At 42.0% G+C, this 18,178-nt stretch overlaps 1 protein-coding gene across 1 annotated transcript; it reads left to right on the forward strand.

Annotated features, from left to right (window-relative positions):
• The first annotated feature begins 16,752 nt into the window (after window positions 1-16,752).
• Window positions 16,753-17,766, forward strand: OXGR1 (oxoglutarate receptor 1). The gene has a single exon (XM_040991544.1). It carries the CDS (start codon window positions 16,753-16,755, stop codon window positions 17,764-17,766), a length of 1,014 nt encoding a protein of 337 aa, XP_040847478.1.
• Window positions 17,767-18,178: the final 412 nt, after the last annotated feature.

The following is an 18,178-nucleotide window of genomic DNA, read 5'->3' on the forward strand; positions in this document are numbered from 1 at the left end:
ATCCCCTTAAATGAAAAGCCACAAAACAAAATCAATATCAGGGAGAAAAAAGAAATTAACAACACCATGAAGTTAAATAACATGCTACTAAATGACTAATGTGTAGCTGAAGAAATGAAAATCGAGAACCTTCTTTAAGAAAATGTTGCTACTGTATGATCTATGAGTCATTGAATGGTTTAATCAGAACAAAGTGTTTTGAAGAGATGAAACTAACTGAAGACATAAAAACCCATGCAATATAGTTTCCTGTGATTTTTGTTGGTGAAGTGTGTCTCTTCTAGACAATAAATAGAGGGGTTTTGTTTTTTAATTCAGTCTACTAATCTATGATGTTTGATTGAGCTTAAATCATTTACATTCAGAGTTTAATATGTATGGGTGGCAATTTGGTCCTTTCATTTTAGGAATGGGTTGTTCATTGGTTTTGTCTTCTGTTGTCATTTTACTGGGATGTTCTTCCCATTTGCCTTTGGTTTGGGTAGGTGCTATTCCTCTTCTCTGTCAAGAGAACATCTTGAAGTATCATTTGTAGGGCAGGTTTGGAAGAGGCAAATTCTTTTAACTTTTCTTTACTGTGGAAGAATTTTATTTCATTTTCAAAGACAAAAGAAAGCTTTGCTGGATATGTTATCCTAGGCCAACAATTTTTTTTCTTTTAGAACCTGGAATATGTCATTCCAGTCTCTTCTTGCCTGTAGTGTTTCCTGTGAGAGATCTACTGTGAGTTTAATTGGCATTCCTTTATATGTCAATTGATTTTTTTCATGTGCACATTTTAGGATTTTTTCCTTATGTTCAATTGAAGAGAGCTTGTTAATCACGTGTCTTGGTGAAGATCACTTTTGATCAAGCTTGTTGGGAGTTCTGTGCCCCTCCTGGATCTTGTTTCCAAATTCTTTCTCCAGATTAGGGAAATTTTCCTCCGTTATTTCATTAAATACATTTGCAAACTCAGCTTCTCTTTCTGCACCTTCTGGTACTCCATAACTCTTATATTTGGCCTTTCAATAGTGTCTTTCAATTCTTGAATACTTTTTTTGGCCCGATCCAGCTCTGCTTCCAACTTTTTGTTTGCTTCCCCCTGATGACAGAAAATATCTTCCAATTCTGAGATTCTTCCTTCTGCTTTCTTCATTCTATTTTGGAGACTCTCCACTGTATTTTTAATCTGCTCTACTGTGTTCTTGATTTCTGATATATCAGGCTTGATTTGCTTTATTGCTGTTGCTTGTGTAAAATATTCCTTAAATTCTTTGAACTCTTGTATGTGCTTCTCATTGTTGATCAGAAGCTTTAAAATGAGCTTTATGAATTCTGTATGCCCCATTTTCTCGATGTCTTCCTCAGTTAACTCTGAGGGTGGCATAGGCTTTTGCTCCTTTGTAGGGGAATTTTCAGTAATATTCATTGTGCCTTTGTCTCTTCTTTTGCTCTTGATTATTGTACTTCTGGTTAGCAGAGTCTTCTCCTTAGGGCAGGTTTCTAAGTTGTGTGACCCACAGATCTACAATGCGATTTTACTTTTGTAGTTGGTACATAACTTTTCGCTTGCAGCCGCTTAGTGCCACAACCTCCAGCGAGTTCCAGGTCTGGGTTCTTATGTCAGATTTCCACCGTGGTCTCCACAGCCCCAGCTCCTGGCTCACCACTCTCTTCCTCCTGTGATACCGTGCTAAGGCTGCACCATTGTCTCCGCAACCTTTTTTCCCACTTCCGGTTGGAGCAGGTCCCAGGATTAGAGAGACAATGTCCTATATACAGGTGTCCTATATAATTAGGATGTTGGTCACGCTGATCTTGCCAGAACCTTTTTGACATTAGGTCTGGGTGCCACATGGACCTATTTTGACCAGTACAATGCCTCAGTCGGTATTATTTTCCTGCAGGACCAGTGCAATCCACAGGCCTCAGTGAGTTCTCGCGAGCTCAGCACATGCGCAGTTCGCTATTGTCCCCTGCAGTCCTAGCTATTGCCACAGTGTACAAAATGGTGCCTGACCTGCCCCTACTAGAGTTCTTGATCTGCTGGCCATCAAGTCTTAGGGCTACCCACACCTGTCTTGGGTGGAACCTGTAGAATGCCACGTTGCTACAGTTTACTGAATCAGAAATGAGTTCACTCCCAGCTCAGCGTATGCTCAGTCCTTTCCCTTGCCTTTGCCTCCTTAAGCAAAATGGCATCCAGCTCAAAACAGCTAAAGGTGGGCCAGGTGTGACAGTCTAGTAGCTAAATCCTCACCTTAACATGAGCTGGGATCTCATATGGGTGCTGGTTCATATTATGGCAGCTCTACTTCCCATCCAGCTCCCTGCTTGCAGTCTGGAAAAGCAGCAGAGGACAGCCCAAGAGCTTGGGATCCTGCACTTGTGTGGGATTCTGGCATTGGATTGGCTCAGCTCTGGCCATTGAGGTCACGTGCAAAGTGAACCAGCAAATGGAAGATCTTACTCTCTGTATCTCCTTCTTCCTGTATGTTTGCCTTTCCAATAAAAATAAATTGAAACAAAGAAGAGTGAAAAGTAAATGCAATGGGGTGGTTATAATTTCAAACTAATGGCTGTTTGCCTGTTCCATGAGGATATTCTTTAATAGATCTGCACTAATATCAATGGTCTGTTTTGATAGATGATAACATTAGCCTTAGTGAATGGCAGGTTCCTGGGACATTTTCACCCAAAGGATTTGAGATGCACTGCAGGTGTTTGTCGCTGTGCAATGGACTCAGCTTCAGGTATGAAGTCTTTGGCAGCCTGCTCCAAACAGAGCATGGGTAACAGAGAGAGACTGCAGCAGCAGAGGCAGTTCAAACCAGTCATTGTTTGTTCCTCCACACTTGTGGACTGGCTGGGGTCAGTACCCAAGGGCAAGCAAGGGAAGGATGGTTGCGGCTATGCCACACTCAGAACCCAGTGTGCAGTGAGTGCCCTTGCGTGGAGCCACTGTCTTATGCTCATTGCTTGCTTCCAGAAAAATGGTCCGAGAATAAGTGTTTGTTTCCTAAGCTGTCTTCAACACAGAAGGAAAATATGTTGGCTGGAATATGGGGCAAACATTTCATACTGCATATATCTATATATGTATGTATAGATAGATAGATAAATAGATGGATAGATAGATGATAGATAGATAGATAGCAACATAACAAGAGCATTTCTGAGACATCAAAGAAGTAAGCAGTCCTTGGCAACTGTCCTGTCTGGCAGTTTATGTGCATCAATAAATAAAAATAAACCTTAAAAACATGCCAGTTATAAAGAGATGCCTTAAAGAAGGAAAATATGTTTAGCGTTTTCTCTCTCTTTGTGCACATGCACAAAACAGGTCAAGAACTACATGACTCCTTTTGGGCAAACTTTTCAATACCCAGTTCTTCTTTCTCTTATGTGCATATTGAACTTCTTATGGATTGGAAAGCACCCATTGTTAAAAAAAATTCCCAATAAAGAATGCAAGTGCAAATATCATATCACAAGTCAGTATCACAAGTCAGTATCACTCAAGGCTCTCAGCTAGAATGCCAAGGTGGAAGAAAAGCTGCTGATTTGGCAAACACTACAGGAGCTGAGCGGCTTCTCAGGCAGGCACTCAGAGATAGAGCTACCAGAACCGGTTCATGAGTCAGCTCACACACAGCTCCCCCAAATCATTCTCTGGCAAGAAACAGAACTAGAGGTGACAGAAGGCATCCCTACAACCTCAAGCAAAGATAGCAAACTTTCAAGGTTCTTTGTGGCAGCAAGTATAATGCCACATCTTTACACACTCTCACACTTACTGCTGTGATACAACCTCTGAGTCTAAAGACTGTGCTTTAAAGAAGCTGTGAGGAAACTGAGTGCCAATCACTTTTTCATATAAATACAGGCTGAAATGACCAAATATTGGTGTATTTATTAAAAGGATACCACTTTGAGCTGTGCTGTCCTATTCGACTCGAGTTAAAAATAAAACAGAAAACAGGTAATAAAAACTCAAAGCTCTTCTTAACCCACACAGTAGTGATCAGTTTGCTTTGACATTGGCACAAGATTAGAGAAATTTTCACAGGTCATGGAAAAATGAAGATGGAGTGCACATGAGTGGGTCACTCTGTTCTTGAAGTGTAGATTAACTAAGCAGTAAGCGCATCGTCTTTTCAATGATCCCTAGAAACTTGCAGTAATTTAACAAAAGCTAAATTCACAATTTGCACCAAACAAGATCTGTAATTGAAGGACTTTTAAAAGAAGCTCTAATTTAATGAAGTATCAACTTGATGTGACTAGGAAGGGAAGAATAACGAATACCAATTTTACCAGTTTGAATCACTAGTCATGCACAACACAGAAAAAGACGGACTCCTTGGGACTAAGAACAGCAAAGAGGGAAGTAGTTACTGTATTTAAATCATCTGGGCTTTCCTTTTATGCTGAGAGTAATAGCTAATATGAACTTCTCTAACACTAACCACAATGCATTCTTTACATCTCAGTCACAATCTAGTCCATTCCAGTTTATTTATACCAAATATTCCCCAATTAGATCCTGTCCATCATAGAGATGAACTTGTTTGGCTTATTGTTCATAAACCGCTGGCTAGTTCAAAACTAGTTTTGGTTTCTTGCTCAACTCAGATTTCAGCTTTGAGTTTTCACAGGTTAACAGTTTAGCACAGTCTGTTGTATCAACAGAGTCCTAGAAAAAACAATCAAGAAAGGGACACAAAGGTCAAAAGAAAGAAATTGAAAATGCTCTAATAAAGAAATCATAGAACCTGTCATGTATGTTTCTAAGGCATTTCAATTCAACAGCAAACGCATGGCAAAGAAAATAAGATGGTGTTTCTCAGTTGTGATGGAAGACATTAGCAGGGCAAGGAAACAAACTTCAACAGCTTATAATGACCTGATGGTTACTGTGGAGGCTAATGAAAGAGGAGGAGAACCTAACAGAGATAGGAAACACATCTCCATAAGTGGATTATTTGGTTCATATGAGGTGAAGTTAATGCAGTCAGGTTGGGCTATCACAGGAAAAGCGCAAATAGTCCATGTCAGCACTGAAGAGGTTGGATCTCTGAACTTCTGGTTGGCGTACATAGTTTGGTTAAGGCCCTGTTTACACAGCGATAGAGTGAGATAGGGCTGTTGAAGTCGACAGCCGCGTTGGAGCAATTTACCTCTATTCACTTCCCTTCCAGTGGCACAACCCTGCGCTGGGCGGTAGTGCTGCTTCAAGGGCTCAAAGCAGTCACACGTTACAAATTCTGGGAATCTTAGTAAAGGAGAGAATATGGGACCACTTTGACATGTACATGTGGGAACAATTTCTCCAGCATCACCGAGGTTACGAGAAAGATAAAATTTGTATTTGGGTGATATTCTGGTAAAATCATACTTCCTCACACTGACAACACACTTGGTATTGGTCCCTAAATCTATTTGTCTTCCACAAACCAAGAAGACAGCTTATGGAAACATACAATCTGGTCTAAGTCGTTATTGTTCCATTGATCCAAAATGGAAAACAAGGGTATAAAAACTCAATGACACAAGTAAACACCAGAGGATGAACACCAAATTAAGTTGAGATGCAACCAGATGTATAAACAACATAAGAAAAACAAAGGATTTATCTTTAAGACAGCAGGAGCAATAAAGCATAAATTCCTTTATTCAAAGTTCCCTGGGACATTCTCAATCTTTTATTATAAAATTGCTAATAGAGGGTTTGAACTAAATACACCCCAATGAACAAAAAGTGCTAACCATGTTTGAGGTTGCTTTTATTAACTTCCCTACCAGAACAGTTCCATGGGCTCTGGAGGACCTACACAATTAGATACAACTGCTGCCAAAAATCTCCAGTAATTGCCCATTGCTGCATAACAAATTATGAGAAACTTAATGGTTTCAAACAGCGCATATTTAGTATCTTATCATTTCTGGGAATCAAGAGATAGGAGTCCCAACAGAGCTTACCTGGTCTGTCCTTGGCTCAGAGTTTCTCCCATCTGCAATCAAACTGTTGGCCTGGCGTGAACTCCCTGCAATGGTTCAGTGTGGAAGGTCCTGCTTTCAGGACCCTGTTGCTAGCAGAAATCTTCATGCTTACAGGTTTATGGATTCAGGGCAGCTGGATTCTTTAAGAAGAGAAAACAGTCTTCTCACAATATAACTCCCAATGCCATTTTTAGAATTTAACCATCCCTATTACTTTCCTAAATGCACTTGTTTGTAAAATATTCTAGGCAGACGGGATCTCAAAGCGAAATCTAAACATTTCCTTCAGTTTGTAACCTGTGTATTTTTGTGTAAGCTGACCCCTCTTCCTGAAACAGCGTATGCAGGGCTCCTTTTGTCTAAACCTTGCCCAAGGTCCATCTCAAATGAGTGTTGTATTTTTTTGTGAAAATGAAACCTTTTATTAATATTGATCATGAATATTTCAGTACCATAATATTATTGGCTCATTTCATAATAGTCAGAACGATAATCAAATGCATTCTAGTTATTTTGAACTTTGACCATAGCTTATAATCCTTTAGACACGTATGGCCCCGCCCGACTTTCTGAGTTAACTGGCCTGTATGCATTCTGAACCTTAATATTTCTAAGGACTCCCCAGCTGAAAAGATTGTTCAGATTGAGAACTCCTGGATCAACCTCAGAAACAGAGGGGTTGCACCTATACTTCTCCTGCAACCCTTCCTTTCTATCCCAAATGCATTGATGACTTTCTCCTTTCCATTAGTGCTTTTGACCTTAAAATAGCTACTATTTTATAAATATTTGCTATACAATGATGATTTTACATACATTATTTCATCGAGTCTCATAAAAATCATGCTATCCCAATTGTAAAAGTGAAAGAAGAGCTAGACAGCGATGTCATATATCTTACAAGGATGGGAAAAAGGATTTTAAAATACAGTTATGACTCAGAGTCCGTACCCCCCAATAATTTCATTATGCTTTTTTTTAATTCCCCTTAGTCAATATTTAATGTTTCTGTTTCCCTCAGACTAAATTAATGTTTAGGTTTTCTCTATTCTTCAAAAAAGAACAAGAAATAAAAATCTTTCTCTGAACACAGCAGCCTCTAAGCTACACTCTTGTTTCTTTCGTCTCATCATTTGCAGCAAATTGTTTCACCCTGCAATACTTTGCACAAGCTATCTTTGGTTCCTATCACCTGTGTAAAATGGTTCTAGGGTCAATAATGACTTCCTACTCATCCGGTTCAGTCTTTTCACTTTGACTTTCAGTCCATTAAGTTCCGGACAACTCCTTCCACATACTCCTTTTTGGATGCTCATGTAATTGTTCAGTATCTGGGAAAGATGGTTTAGTCTCTACATCTAAATAACTTGGCATTAATTAAAGTCAAATGAGGAATCAATTCTAAACATCACATATAAATAGGCCATTACCATTGCCCACTTTGTTTCTATTTACAATGCTGTGTAGCATCCAAAGAAGATGTGAGCCACTCTCTCCTAAGAAGTCAAGAATCTTGTGGATTAAGCAAGACCAAAGTTTATAAGAGTTTCACAGTTTTTAAAATTATGAAGCTGTTAAAATGAGCAAATATTCTATCATGGTACAGATGATCAATATAATAGGTATGCAGAGGAGGAAAAAAGATTTTTAATGGGCAAATATATGCAGAAAATATTTTATCAAAGTCTAAGGAGGTCACAGAATTTCAATCAGCAAGGTAGGATGGGAAAGGTAATCCAAGCAGGTGGACTTGGGCCAACAAATGCAAAGAGCTCACTTTCTTGACAGATTTTTTTCTTCTCTGGCTTTACTCTCTTTTCCATATCAACTTTGCTTTGGTTGTTCTTTTTCTCCCTTCTTATCCTGGTCAATGCAAGTCACAATATCAGCTGAGCAGAGTGGCAATCCTAACTGTTTTACTGATTGCCTGATTGATATTTGCCTGTAGAAGCCTACTGCCGCCTTGCTTATAATAGTGGGATAGAATCTGAGGATGCAGTCTAATAAATCTCAGAACAGAGCTCCATTTACGAAGATGTTCACAGTAACACATCATTGTGAAAACACTGAGAAGTCACCCCGTGATATGGACACAGAAGCATAGCAGATGACTCACACTGATCTATGCATATCAAACTCACCTCTAACAAGCAATGCTTTAAGCTTCTCCAACAGTTTCAAAACTAAGATAGCTTTAATCTTTTGACTTGTCTGATCACTGCTCTTCTTAGTTGGACTTAAGAATTTTCCTTCCCTTGTAGTTGTGATGCTTTAAAAATTGAGATTCACTCAACTGAATTTGACCTGTGGTAATGCAACAAGATGGAAGAATCCACCATGGGGGGGGGGGAGCGGGTTTTGGGGAGGTGAGGGGAGGGGAGAATCCCAGTGCCTGTAAAACTGTGTCACATAGTGCAATGTAATCAATAAAAAAATAAATTAAAACAAAAAATTGAGATTCAGGGATGGCACTGTGGCATTGCAGGTTAAGATCCTGTTTGTGGTGCAGATATCTTATGTGGGCACCAATTTGAGTCCCAGCTGCTTCACTTTGGATACAACTCCCTGCTAATGTGCCTGGGGGATCAGCAGAGGATGGTCCAAGTAATTGAGATCCTGATCCACTTTGGAGACTCAGATGAGGCTCCTGGCTCCCGGATGGAGCAGCCCAGTTTCAGTGTTGTGGCCAGTTGAGAGGTGAACAAGTGGACGTAGAATCTCTCTTCTCTGTCTTTCTTTCTCTCTCCATAATTCCACCTTTTACATAAAAAAAAAAGTAAAATACATCTTTTAAAATATCTGAAATTCAACCTGACACTTATAACTATACCACATGTCTTCCCTCTCATAAATTGCAGGATTTTGGAAAATATCACAATAGCCGAATTTGGTGCCTAGTATAGGTTTCTTTTTAAAATCACTTTTATTTACTTAATGCATCTTCAGTGATTGCAGCTTAGCCACTTCAAAATATTTGTTTATTTTTATTGGAAAGATGATGGCTACCACAGAGGCCGGAGAAGAGTGGAGTTTGCCTCCAACCAAACCCAGAACGGATGGTGGAATTCTGGTGGGCCCCTCAGGCAGTGAGACCACCGTTGCATCAGTGAGAGGCACAAACCCATATCCCCCCCTACCAATAAGGGCCGAGGTGACCCCCGTTTTGGCTTCCGTGTCAAGGAGAGTGTACAGGGCCCTTCCCCTCTCTTCGGAGCTCTTCTTCCTCTGCAGCCCACACCTTCCTGTCTGTCCTTTCCGCTGCATGGGGAAGGGAAGCCCGTGACCGTGGTTCCCTGAAATAAAGGCCATCTCAATTATTTTCATATAGTTGGCTGAGTTGGTGGTGGTTGGTGAATCTAACAAATGACAGATCAGATTTTATGGAGAGAAGGAAAGACCGAAAGATTTTCCATCTGCTGGTTCATTCCCTAAATAGCTGTAATGTCTAGAGCTGAACTGACCTGAAACCAGGAGCCAGGAGTTTCTTCTGGGTTTCCCACGTGGGAGCAGCAAGTAGGATTTTAATCTCTTCGAAGTCTTTGGCTTGGAGGTGTTAAAGACAACCTCAAGGTCCTAATTTGAAGTCTGATAGTCTAAAATAGTGACATCATTGGATAACGAGAGTTGTTTTAAGGATACATAAATTATATTATTCTCTTCATATACATGCTGAAGATCTATATTAGTTAGCTTTCTATTTTTCTGCAGTATACTACAATACAGGTGAATATTTTTAATTATAGTAAGAAGTAATATGTGGAGACAAATATGAAAATATAAGCAGGCATTTAGTCCAAGTATGATCATGTTAGCAAAGCCGCTTCAGAGTGTAGCATGCTGGCCTGTTGGTGTCTGAACAGGCAAAAGCTTTAATCCAGTGGCCGAGCTGCCCCCGGAACCGGAGGCCACAGGGTGCCCGTATTACTGAGGTCTCCATGTTCCTGACATGAAGTTTGTCACTTGGGCTTCCTTTATCCTTAATGTCCTCCTTTATAAAGTAAGACCATAGGACAACCTCTTTTAACATAAAAAATGGGGTAAACTACCCATAATGTAACAGTTGGTGCCTTACTGGCATCCAAGTGGACAAGGCAGTGGCAGTAAGCACAGCCTCTGCTGTGTAACCATCACCATCACCCACCCGCAGATCTGCTTCACCTTGCCAAACTGAAGCCTCATGGCCCTTAGCTGGTCACATCTCTCCTCCTCTTAGATATTGATAACTGCTATTCTATTTTCTGCTTCTCTGAATTTGACACATTAGGTAGCTCATCTAAGCAGATTCATAGAGTATTTGGCCTTTGGCAACTGGCTTATTTAATTTAGCATAATTCCCTGAAGGCTTATCTGTGTTGTTGCATGAATTTCATTCCTCTTTAAGACTGAATAATTTTCTGTTGAACACATAGAGTGCATTTTCTTCATCCATTCATCCCCTTATAAGTAATTGATCTGCTTCCACAGTATTGTTTTCCTGAGTCAGGCTGCAGTGAACATGGGAGACAGATTTCTTTGAGTCCCTCCTGGCTTATATGGCAATTCTATTTTTATTTTATTTTCTTTTTATTGAAAAGTCAGATATACAGAAAGGAGGAGAGACAGAGATAAAGATCTTCCGTCCGATGATTCACTCCTCAAGTGGCCGCAATGGCCGGTCCCAAACCGATTCGAAGCCAGGAGCCAGGAACTTCTTCCAAGTCTCCCACACGGGTGCAGGGTTCCAAGGCTTTGGGCCGTCCTCGACTGCTTTCCCAGGCCACAAGCAGGGAGCTGGATGAGAAATGGAGCAGCCGGGACTAGAACCGGCGTCCACATGGGAATCCGGTGCATTCAAGGTTAGGACTTTAGCTGCTAGGCCACAGCGCCGGGCCCGGCAATTCTATTTTTAATTCTAGAGAAACCATCAGTGTCCTCTAGCATGTGCCCATTATACAGCTCCATGAATGAATATTTTAAAGTATCTGTTTCATGTCAACATGCCAGGTCTTAATACTTGTTTGTAAATACCTTTCTAAGTCATGTTCTCTTTCCCTGGAAACCCTCTTGCTTACCATGGAAAAAGCACTCAAGTGTTCTCAGCCTCTGTAACATCATTTTTGCCCTTTCTCCCACCCTTGGGATGTGTGCCTTTATGACAAACTCCAAACACAATTTTGATGTGTGTCTTATTTTTCTAAAGATGTGTTCCTGGAAGGCAAAGCACAGAGGAAGCAATCTCCATAGATCCTGTAATCTCACTGAGAAATACAAACACTTTGAGGCTGTAAGAGACCTTGAAGTTCAGTGATTTGGGGATGCTTTTCTTTGACCCCTAGAAACGAATTCTGGTCTACCTGAGCATGGAGGGTAGGACTGCAATTGGGCAATGCACAAGGACTAACTTGAAAGCTGTTTCCATGCAGTGCTAAATAAGAGGCTGGGAACTATGCACAAGCAGAGGCAGCTTCCAGACCCAGATAACAAGACCACAGTCCACCCAGGAGCTTCTTTTGCCAGAACTCTCCAAGGTCAATTTAGTGCCTAATTGGGACAGAGGGTGTCCACGGACTTACAGGAGTAGAAGCTGTTGTCCCTCTTCCTCGAAAGCCAGCAAGGGCTGAATGCTGCCCGCCAGGGTGGGGACTACAACAAGCACCTGCTGATTCTGAAGGAGGGGATGGGCGGGGCAGAGGAAGTGCTCAGGGCTCTGCAGGACCATATCGCTTTTCTGGTCACAGCCTGATTGTGGCAGCCACGCAGGACACAAGTCTGCGGAGCCCAGACTACCAGGTGAGCCACATGGACAGAAGGGTAGGGGGAGAGATGTGAAGTGTCCCAGGAGCTGGGAGGGTGACAGAAACTTGGGGCAAGTCCCTGAGTGGTCCAGAACTGAGCCTAGCACCTGCCCGCCCTCCTTAGCAGCTTTTCCTGGAAGCAGCCAGGACCACACCAGATATGGGCAAGGATGGGGATGCATTTGAGGAACAAAAGTGTCTGACAGCCAGAGTCCTTTTGGGGAGGCACGTTCTGGATTATCCACTTCATCTCAAAACTTTTTCATCACCAAACCCATGGTCCTTAGGTGAAGCTTGCTTTGGGGAGGAGCAGGGTCCCTTTCTGCACCCTTGTTCACACCCTCTCTGGATATCTAAAAACTCACTCTGGGCAGTGGGTAAGAGCAAGGCTCAGCAGCAGCTCAGCATGCCCTCCCACTCCATTCCTTCACCAAGCAAAGTGAGTTACATAAATTGTCCTGTTTCGCTCTGTTTTGTTCAGGACAATGTGTGCAATTTCCCTGTTCATGCATTCACTTTTTTGAGGACAGCTGCCAAATACCTTGTTTGACTCTCAAAGATCTAAGAGCTGAAGCCATAACTTTGGCCGCTGTCTAGTCCCAACCACTTTGAGGACATCTGGTTTGAGATTATTCTTTGGAAGTGGAAGTTGAGGGTAGTGCAGCCTAGAAGGGTTGGGGAGAAGGATTTCTTCAGAGTGCAAGGAGAACCCCGCTTGCCCATGCATGGATTACCTGCATTACAAATTGGTCTGTTTTTCACCATTATGTAATCAACTGTGTGCAAAGATGTAGACTGGGAAACTGGCATGAATATTTGTGAATAAGTGCTCTATTGTATTTTCTTCTTGCAACCAAAAGTAATCCCAGCTGCAGAAGGTCCAAAGACTGAGAAGATGCGAGCGTCAGGGCTGTGAGCTGTCCCTCCTTGGGCTGTAGGGAGCCAGTTAAAAGAGCAGCAACTCCCCTATGAACTCAGAATGGAAACAGCTCCAGAAAACCCAGTGTGGGAGGGGGGACAAGTGAGGCAAGTGAGGAGGGAGATTGTTGGATAAAAAGTGAATTTACTGCAATATTAGTAGATAGTCAAGAAGAATTCCTTTTCTTCATTAATCCCATATGCTCCCCCCAAATGGACAGAGGTCAATCCCATCAGGAATTCCTATCCCTGAGGTTCACAGGTGTGTAGGCACAAGGGCAGGGTGTCCCAAGGTCACTGTCATCCTACAGCTATCCTCAAGCAGCTACCATTTCTTTCCAACTTGGTTAAAAAAAAATACAAGTGAAAAGTAAGTTTTTCTGCATTGAAGTTTTACTTGCCTTTCTTTGGTGCTTAATGTTGTTCATGGGCACTTTATTTAGTCCACACATATTTAGTAGGCAGTGTTGAAGCGTAATGGATTGCTGTTGTTTGGCAATAAAGATGCTGTTAAGTTCTGTGGTTGGTCTGAGGGATACACTGCCACAGCATACGGTGAGAAATGTCCCCAGGCCTGCACTCCGTTATTCTTCAAGGTCCTTTAAGTTTAAATGAATTATTTGGAGAGAGGGGGATCTGGTCCTGAGTGTTCTGGCACTGAACCTCGGGGACCAGGGAGGAAAGAAATGGCTGTATTTTTTCTTGTTCCCTGCTCAGACTGGTTCTGTGTGCTGGTCACAACACCACATGTATTTTGTAAACTCAGGTCATACTTAATGGAAGATGGTTTGAAACTCATTTTCAGTTCCCCCTCTTTTTCAAATGGTTGGTTTGTCCTCATGAAACCCCACGTTGTTTTCTAAACAAAATGGTCTCTCCTTCCTGCAGTTTTTCATTTCCTGGTTTGATTATTATTTAAAATGCTCCCATAAGATGACTAGGGGTTTATGTGGACAAGATAGGAATTGTAATTTTGTTCCTCACCTTAAAAATTATGAAAGAAATAATCTTGATTGATAGATGTTTGAATGTTTTGAATAACATAAACATGGAGCATTCAATGGATGCCTGCCCCATGGTTCATGCTTGTCCAGGATCTGCTGTGTTTATTGCTGTTACCTGGTAGGAGATCTACATCAAACATTCCCTAGATGCTATCGAGGTGCATTTAGGTTTGCTCTTGGGGCCTCATTGTGGTGTGGCCTGTAAAGTTGGCACCTGTAACGCTGGCATCCCCCTTGGGTGCTGATCAAGTCCCTGGCTGCACTTCTGGTCCTACTCCCTGTTAATGGCCTGAGAAAAACAGCAAAAGATGGCCCAAGTACTTGAGCCCCTGCCACTCACATGGGAGCCTTGCATGAGTCTCTGGCTCCTAACTTTAGCCTAACCTAACCCAGCCCTGCTAATTGTAGGCATCTGGAGAATGAACAAATACAAGGAAGATCTCTCCCACTCCTCTCTCTTTATTCTCTCTCAATAAATAAATCTTGAAATAGAAACGACTGACCCAACTTATAGTGTAAAACTAATGGAATCCCTCCCTGTTGAGCTTCAATATGCTTTTCCAGCTCTTGTTTGTCAGATGCAGACAAGAATGCATTTACTGCATTGTTACTTCTATTGGATATGAATTCAGGAAAGAACATCCCAAGGGCATAGAGCATGCTTCTAGGCAGTCTTTTGGATCCTCAAGAGAGAAGCCATGTCATGGATGAACAGTGAATGCGTTTCTCCTTGTCAAGTTCATTACTTTAGTAGAAGGTGCTAATCACAGAACCAGCACCCATGTGGCCCAAGGGTGAGAGGACCAGGCACTTTTGGCCAGCAACAGTGCTCTGACGACAGGGAACCACAGCAGGCAGCTCTCTGCCTAGCCGGGTGTCTTAAATGGGTAACTTTAGGAAGTGCAGAGAGAACTTAAACCTGAAAACAAAAACAGAACTAACCTGATGACCTTGAGGAGTCCCTGCAGTGACACTCCCCAAGGTGAGTTCTTAGGATTCAAGGGCCACAAAAATACAAAAATCATTTAGATAACCTGCCAAGGGAAAGCTCCAGAGGAGTGTTTTTTAATTGGAACTTGACTCAACAGGGTTTGTGAGATTGAGAGAAGAGGAGGGAATTCAAGTCCCATCTGTTTGTCAATATCTTGGGAGCAGAAGCCCCTAACCCCACGGGCTGAAGGAGAAGATGCTTGGGAAATATTTGCTGAATACATTAAAGAACAATCAGTAACACCAACAGAGCTTACTTCACGCTGAAGGATCAGCGAAGCAGTGATTAAGTTTTAAAGAGTTTAAGGAGCTACCTAACATTTACTGGACAGACATTAGGTACCTATATTGTGTCACTGTTTTGCTTTTTGAGGGTATGGAATTTTTTGGCAGCTCTTTGAGGTCTAGTTGTATTATGCTAAAATGATTTTCCCTGTCCACCTCCTGCAGTGGACTTATATATCTCTTTGCATTATTTGTTTTGTGCTTCTAGGACCCAGCACAGTGACAAATTAATATACAATGGGTGCCCACGCATGTGCAAGAGGAAGCATTTTACCCATTGCTATCTTCATTCAAGTAACAAATAAGCTGCCTATGAGTAACTCCTCTTTTAAGTAATTGTCTTGCTCTTCCCATTGCAGAAATTCACAGTTGCAGCTTTAGGAAACTCTGATAAGCTAGAGGGAAGAAGTTGTGATCACATTTTATTTAGATCCAGAGATGTATGTTTGTAGGGACACACACTATCAAATGTTATCCTGACTTGGGATCAAGCAAGCTGTTCCCTGCTGCATTTTACTCTGAATGCTACCCCGCCACACACATATATGTCACTCCAAAACACACACACACCCTTTCATGAACAGGCAATAATGGGTTACTTGGAATGCCCACATCCCATGCCCGAGTTCAAGCCCCAGCCCCTTGGCTTCCTATCTGACTTCCTACTGCTGCAAATCCTGCAAGCAGTAGTGCTAGCTAAAGTCCTTGGGTCCCTGCCATCCACAAGGGAGAGCCAGATCAAACTCTGGGCTCCTGGCTTCCAGCTGGCCCAGCCCTTGCAGTTCCTGGCATTTTGAGGAGTGAACTGTAGATGGAAAATGTCTTTCCATCCATCTCACTGTCTTCCAGATAAAGTGAAATAAACAAAAAATGTAAAGAAGAACTGAATTTGAAATTTAATCGTTGTATACATAAATGTTCTTCAAAATTTTGTGGAAAAGACAATTAAAATATTTTATTTTGGTGCAAAAAAATATTCAAATGTAGTTTTTTTTAATAACATATACTTCCATAGACATTTTAAGATTTTTCCTTTAAAGTTCTCGTACCTGATGAAGTTTCAATGTTTAAAGTGTCTATTTTTCTTTCTGAGGTCTTCACATTTCTTGTTTCCTTGGTTATTTAGGGTAATCCTGGTGAAAACTGACGAAGTACTGATTGAGAACACAGAGAGATAAGGTAGAAAGAGTGCTTGCTAAATCAAGCAAGCGTTAAGTTTGGCTTCCAGGTAAATGTGGCTTCCAGGCTAGAAGCAGAAGCAGGTGGCAAGACCTCTCTCAGTTTGAGTCTCTTCTGTAAAGATGGTAGAAACCACGTCCCAGCACGTTGTGAGCCTGCGAGGTCGTGCGTCTGTATGTGCATCGTGCTTCTCTAATGGTCTTCTTGCTGCTCTTACATCTCTCCTGGTGACGCCCTAGGCTTGCCTGTCAACAGTCTGTCCAAATTGTTCACCAGAGCCACGTGGGACTCAGCGCCTCCCGCCCCTACCTGCAACCTTCATTTAAATTCCTATGATAATTTAACAATTGCATTACTATTAAATGGCTTGAATTATTTGCCTCACAGTTGTTTTGTTAGAAATTCAATCTCTGCTCCACAGGGTCTCTTTTAAGATGAAAGAGAAAGAAGTGGGAAATTTTGAAGATGAGTGCAATTTTCATTTAAAAGCTGATCCTTGTCCTCATTACCCGGTCATTAATGTGTTCTGTTTTTCTTTATCAGCACAACATTTCTCATCCCGTTCACACTCCTAAACTGAACTGCCTCGTTTTCTTACAAGATGAAAGGAGGCAACCATGAATGACCCCTTAGACAGCTTGGCCAACGTTTCCAATTTCTCGAATTACTCCACTGCTTCTGGAAATTGCACTGATGAAAAAATGCCGCTCAAGATGCACTACCTCCCTGTCATTTACAGCATCATCTTCCTCGTAGGCTTCCCAGGGAATGCGGTAGCAATATCCACATATATTTTCAAAATGCGACCCTGGAAAAGCAGCACCATCATCATGCTGAACTTGGCCTGCACAGACCTACTGTATCTAACCAGTTTTCCTTTCCTGATCCACTATTATGCCAGTGGTGAGCACTGGATCTTTGGAGATTTCATGTGCAAGTTCATTCGCATTGGCTTCCATTTCAACCTGTACAGCAGCATCCTTTTCCTCACATGCTTCAGCATCTTCCGCTATGTGGTGATCATTCACCCCATGAGCTGCTTTTCCATTCACAAAACTCGATGGGCAGTGGTAGCCTGTACTGGGGTGTGGATCGTTTCACTGGTGGCTGTCACGCCCATGATCTTCCTGATCACATCAACCACCAGGACCAATAGATCTGCCTGTCTTGACCTCACCAGCTCGGATGATCTGACCACTATCAAGTGGTACAATCTAATTCTGACTGCAACCACTTTCTGCCTCCCCTTGGTGATCGTGACACTCTGCTATACCACCATTATCTATACCTTGACTCAGGGCCCTCGGAGTCGGAGCTACCTTAAGCAGAGAGCTCGGAGGCTAACCATCCTATTACTGCTTGCGTTTTATATATGTTTCTTACCTTTCCATATTTTGAGGGTCATTCGGATCGAATCTCGCCTGCTTTCCATCACCTGCTCTGTTGAGAACCACATCCATGGAGCATACATTGTCTCTAAGCCCCTGGCGGCTCTGAACATCCTTGGCAACCTGTTACTCTATGTGGTGGTCAGTGACAACTTTCAGCAGGCCATCTGCTCAATAGTGAGATGCAAAGCAAGCGCGGACCTTGGGCAAGCAAAGAAAGCCAATTCCCCAAACAGCCTTTGAAATGCTTCCTTTATCCAACCCAAAATCAAAGCCTGTTGATGCTTTACCTGTAACTGCCAAGACATCCAGAATGTTGGAATTCCCAGTAAGGATTGAGTATTCAGGTCATTGTGTATCAAAGACACAGAAAGGCCACTAAGAATTCGCTGCAGTTGTCTATTGCAATCTTCCCTCTGGTAGATACAAAGTAAGATACATGTATGTCAGCAAGTGTCCAGACACAGAATTGCAATTCCTGGAACTTAAGAAGAGACAGCTCCGAGAGCATCCGGCCCGCCCCACCAATTGGTTGTACATGCAGAGAAGGGGAAATGAAAATGGACCACTTGTTCAATCTCTCAGTAAATTAGTGTCAACATAAGAGGAAAACAACCTTTTCATTTGTATCTTCATGCTCCTTCATACCACGGAG

Source organism: Ochotona curzoniae, unplaced genomic scaffold (genome assembly GCF_017591425.1).
Source record: "Ochotona curzoniae isolate NIBS_2020 unplaced genomic scaffold, NIBS_Ocur_1.0 contig_64, whole genome shotgun sequence".
NCBI classification, from domain to species: domain Eukaryota; kingdom Metazoa; phylum Chordata; class Mammalia; order Lagomorpha; family Ochotonidae; genus Ochotona; species Ochotona curzoniae.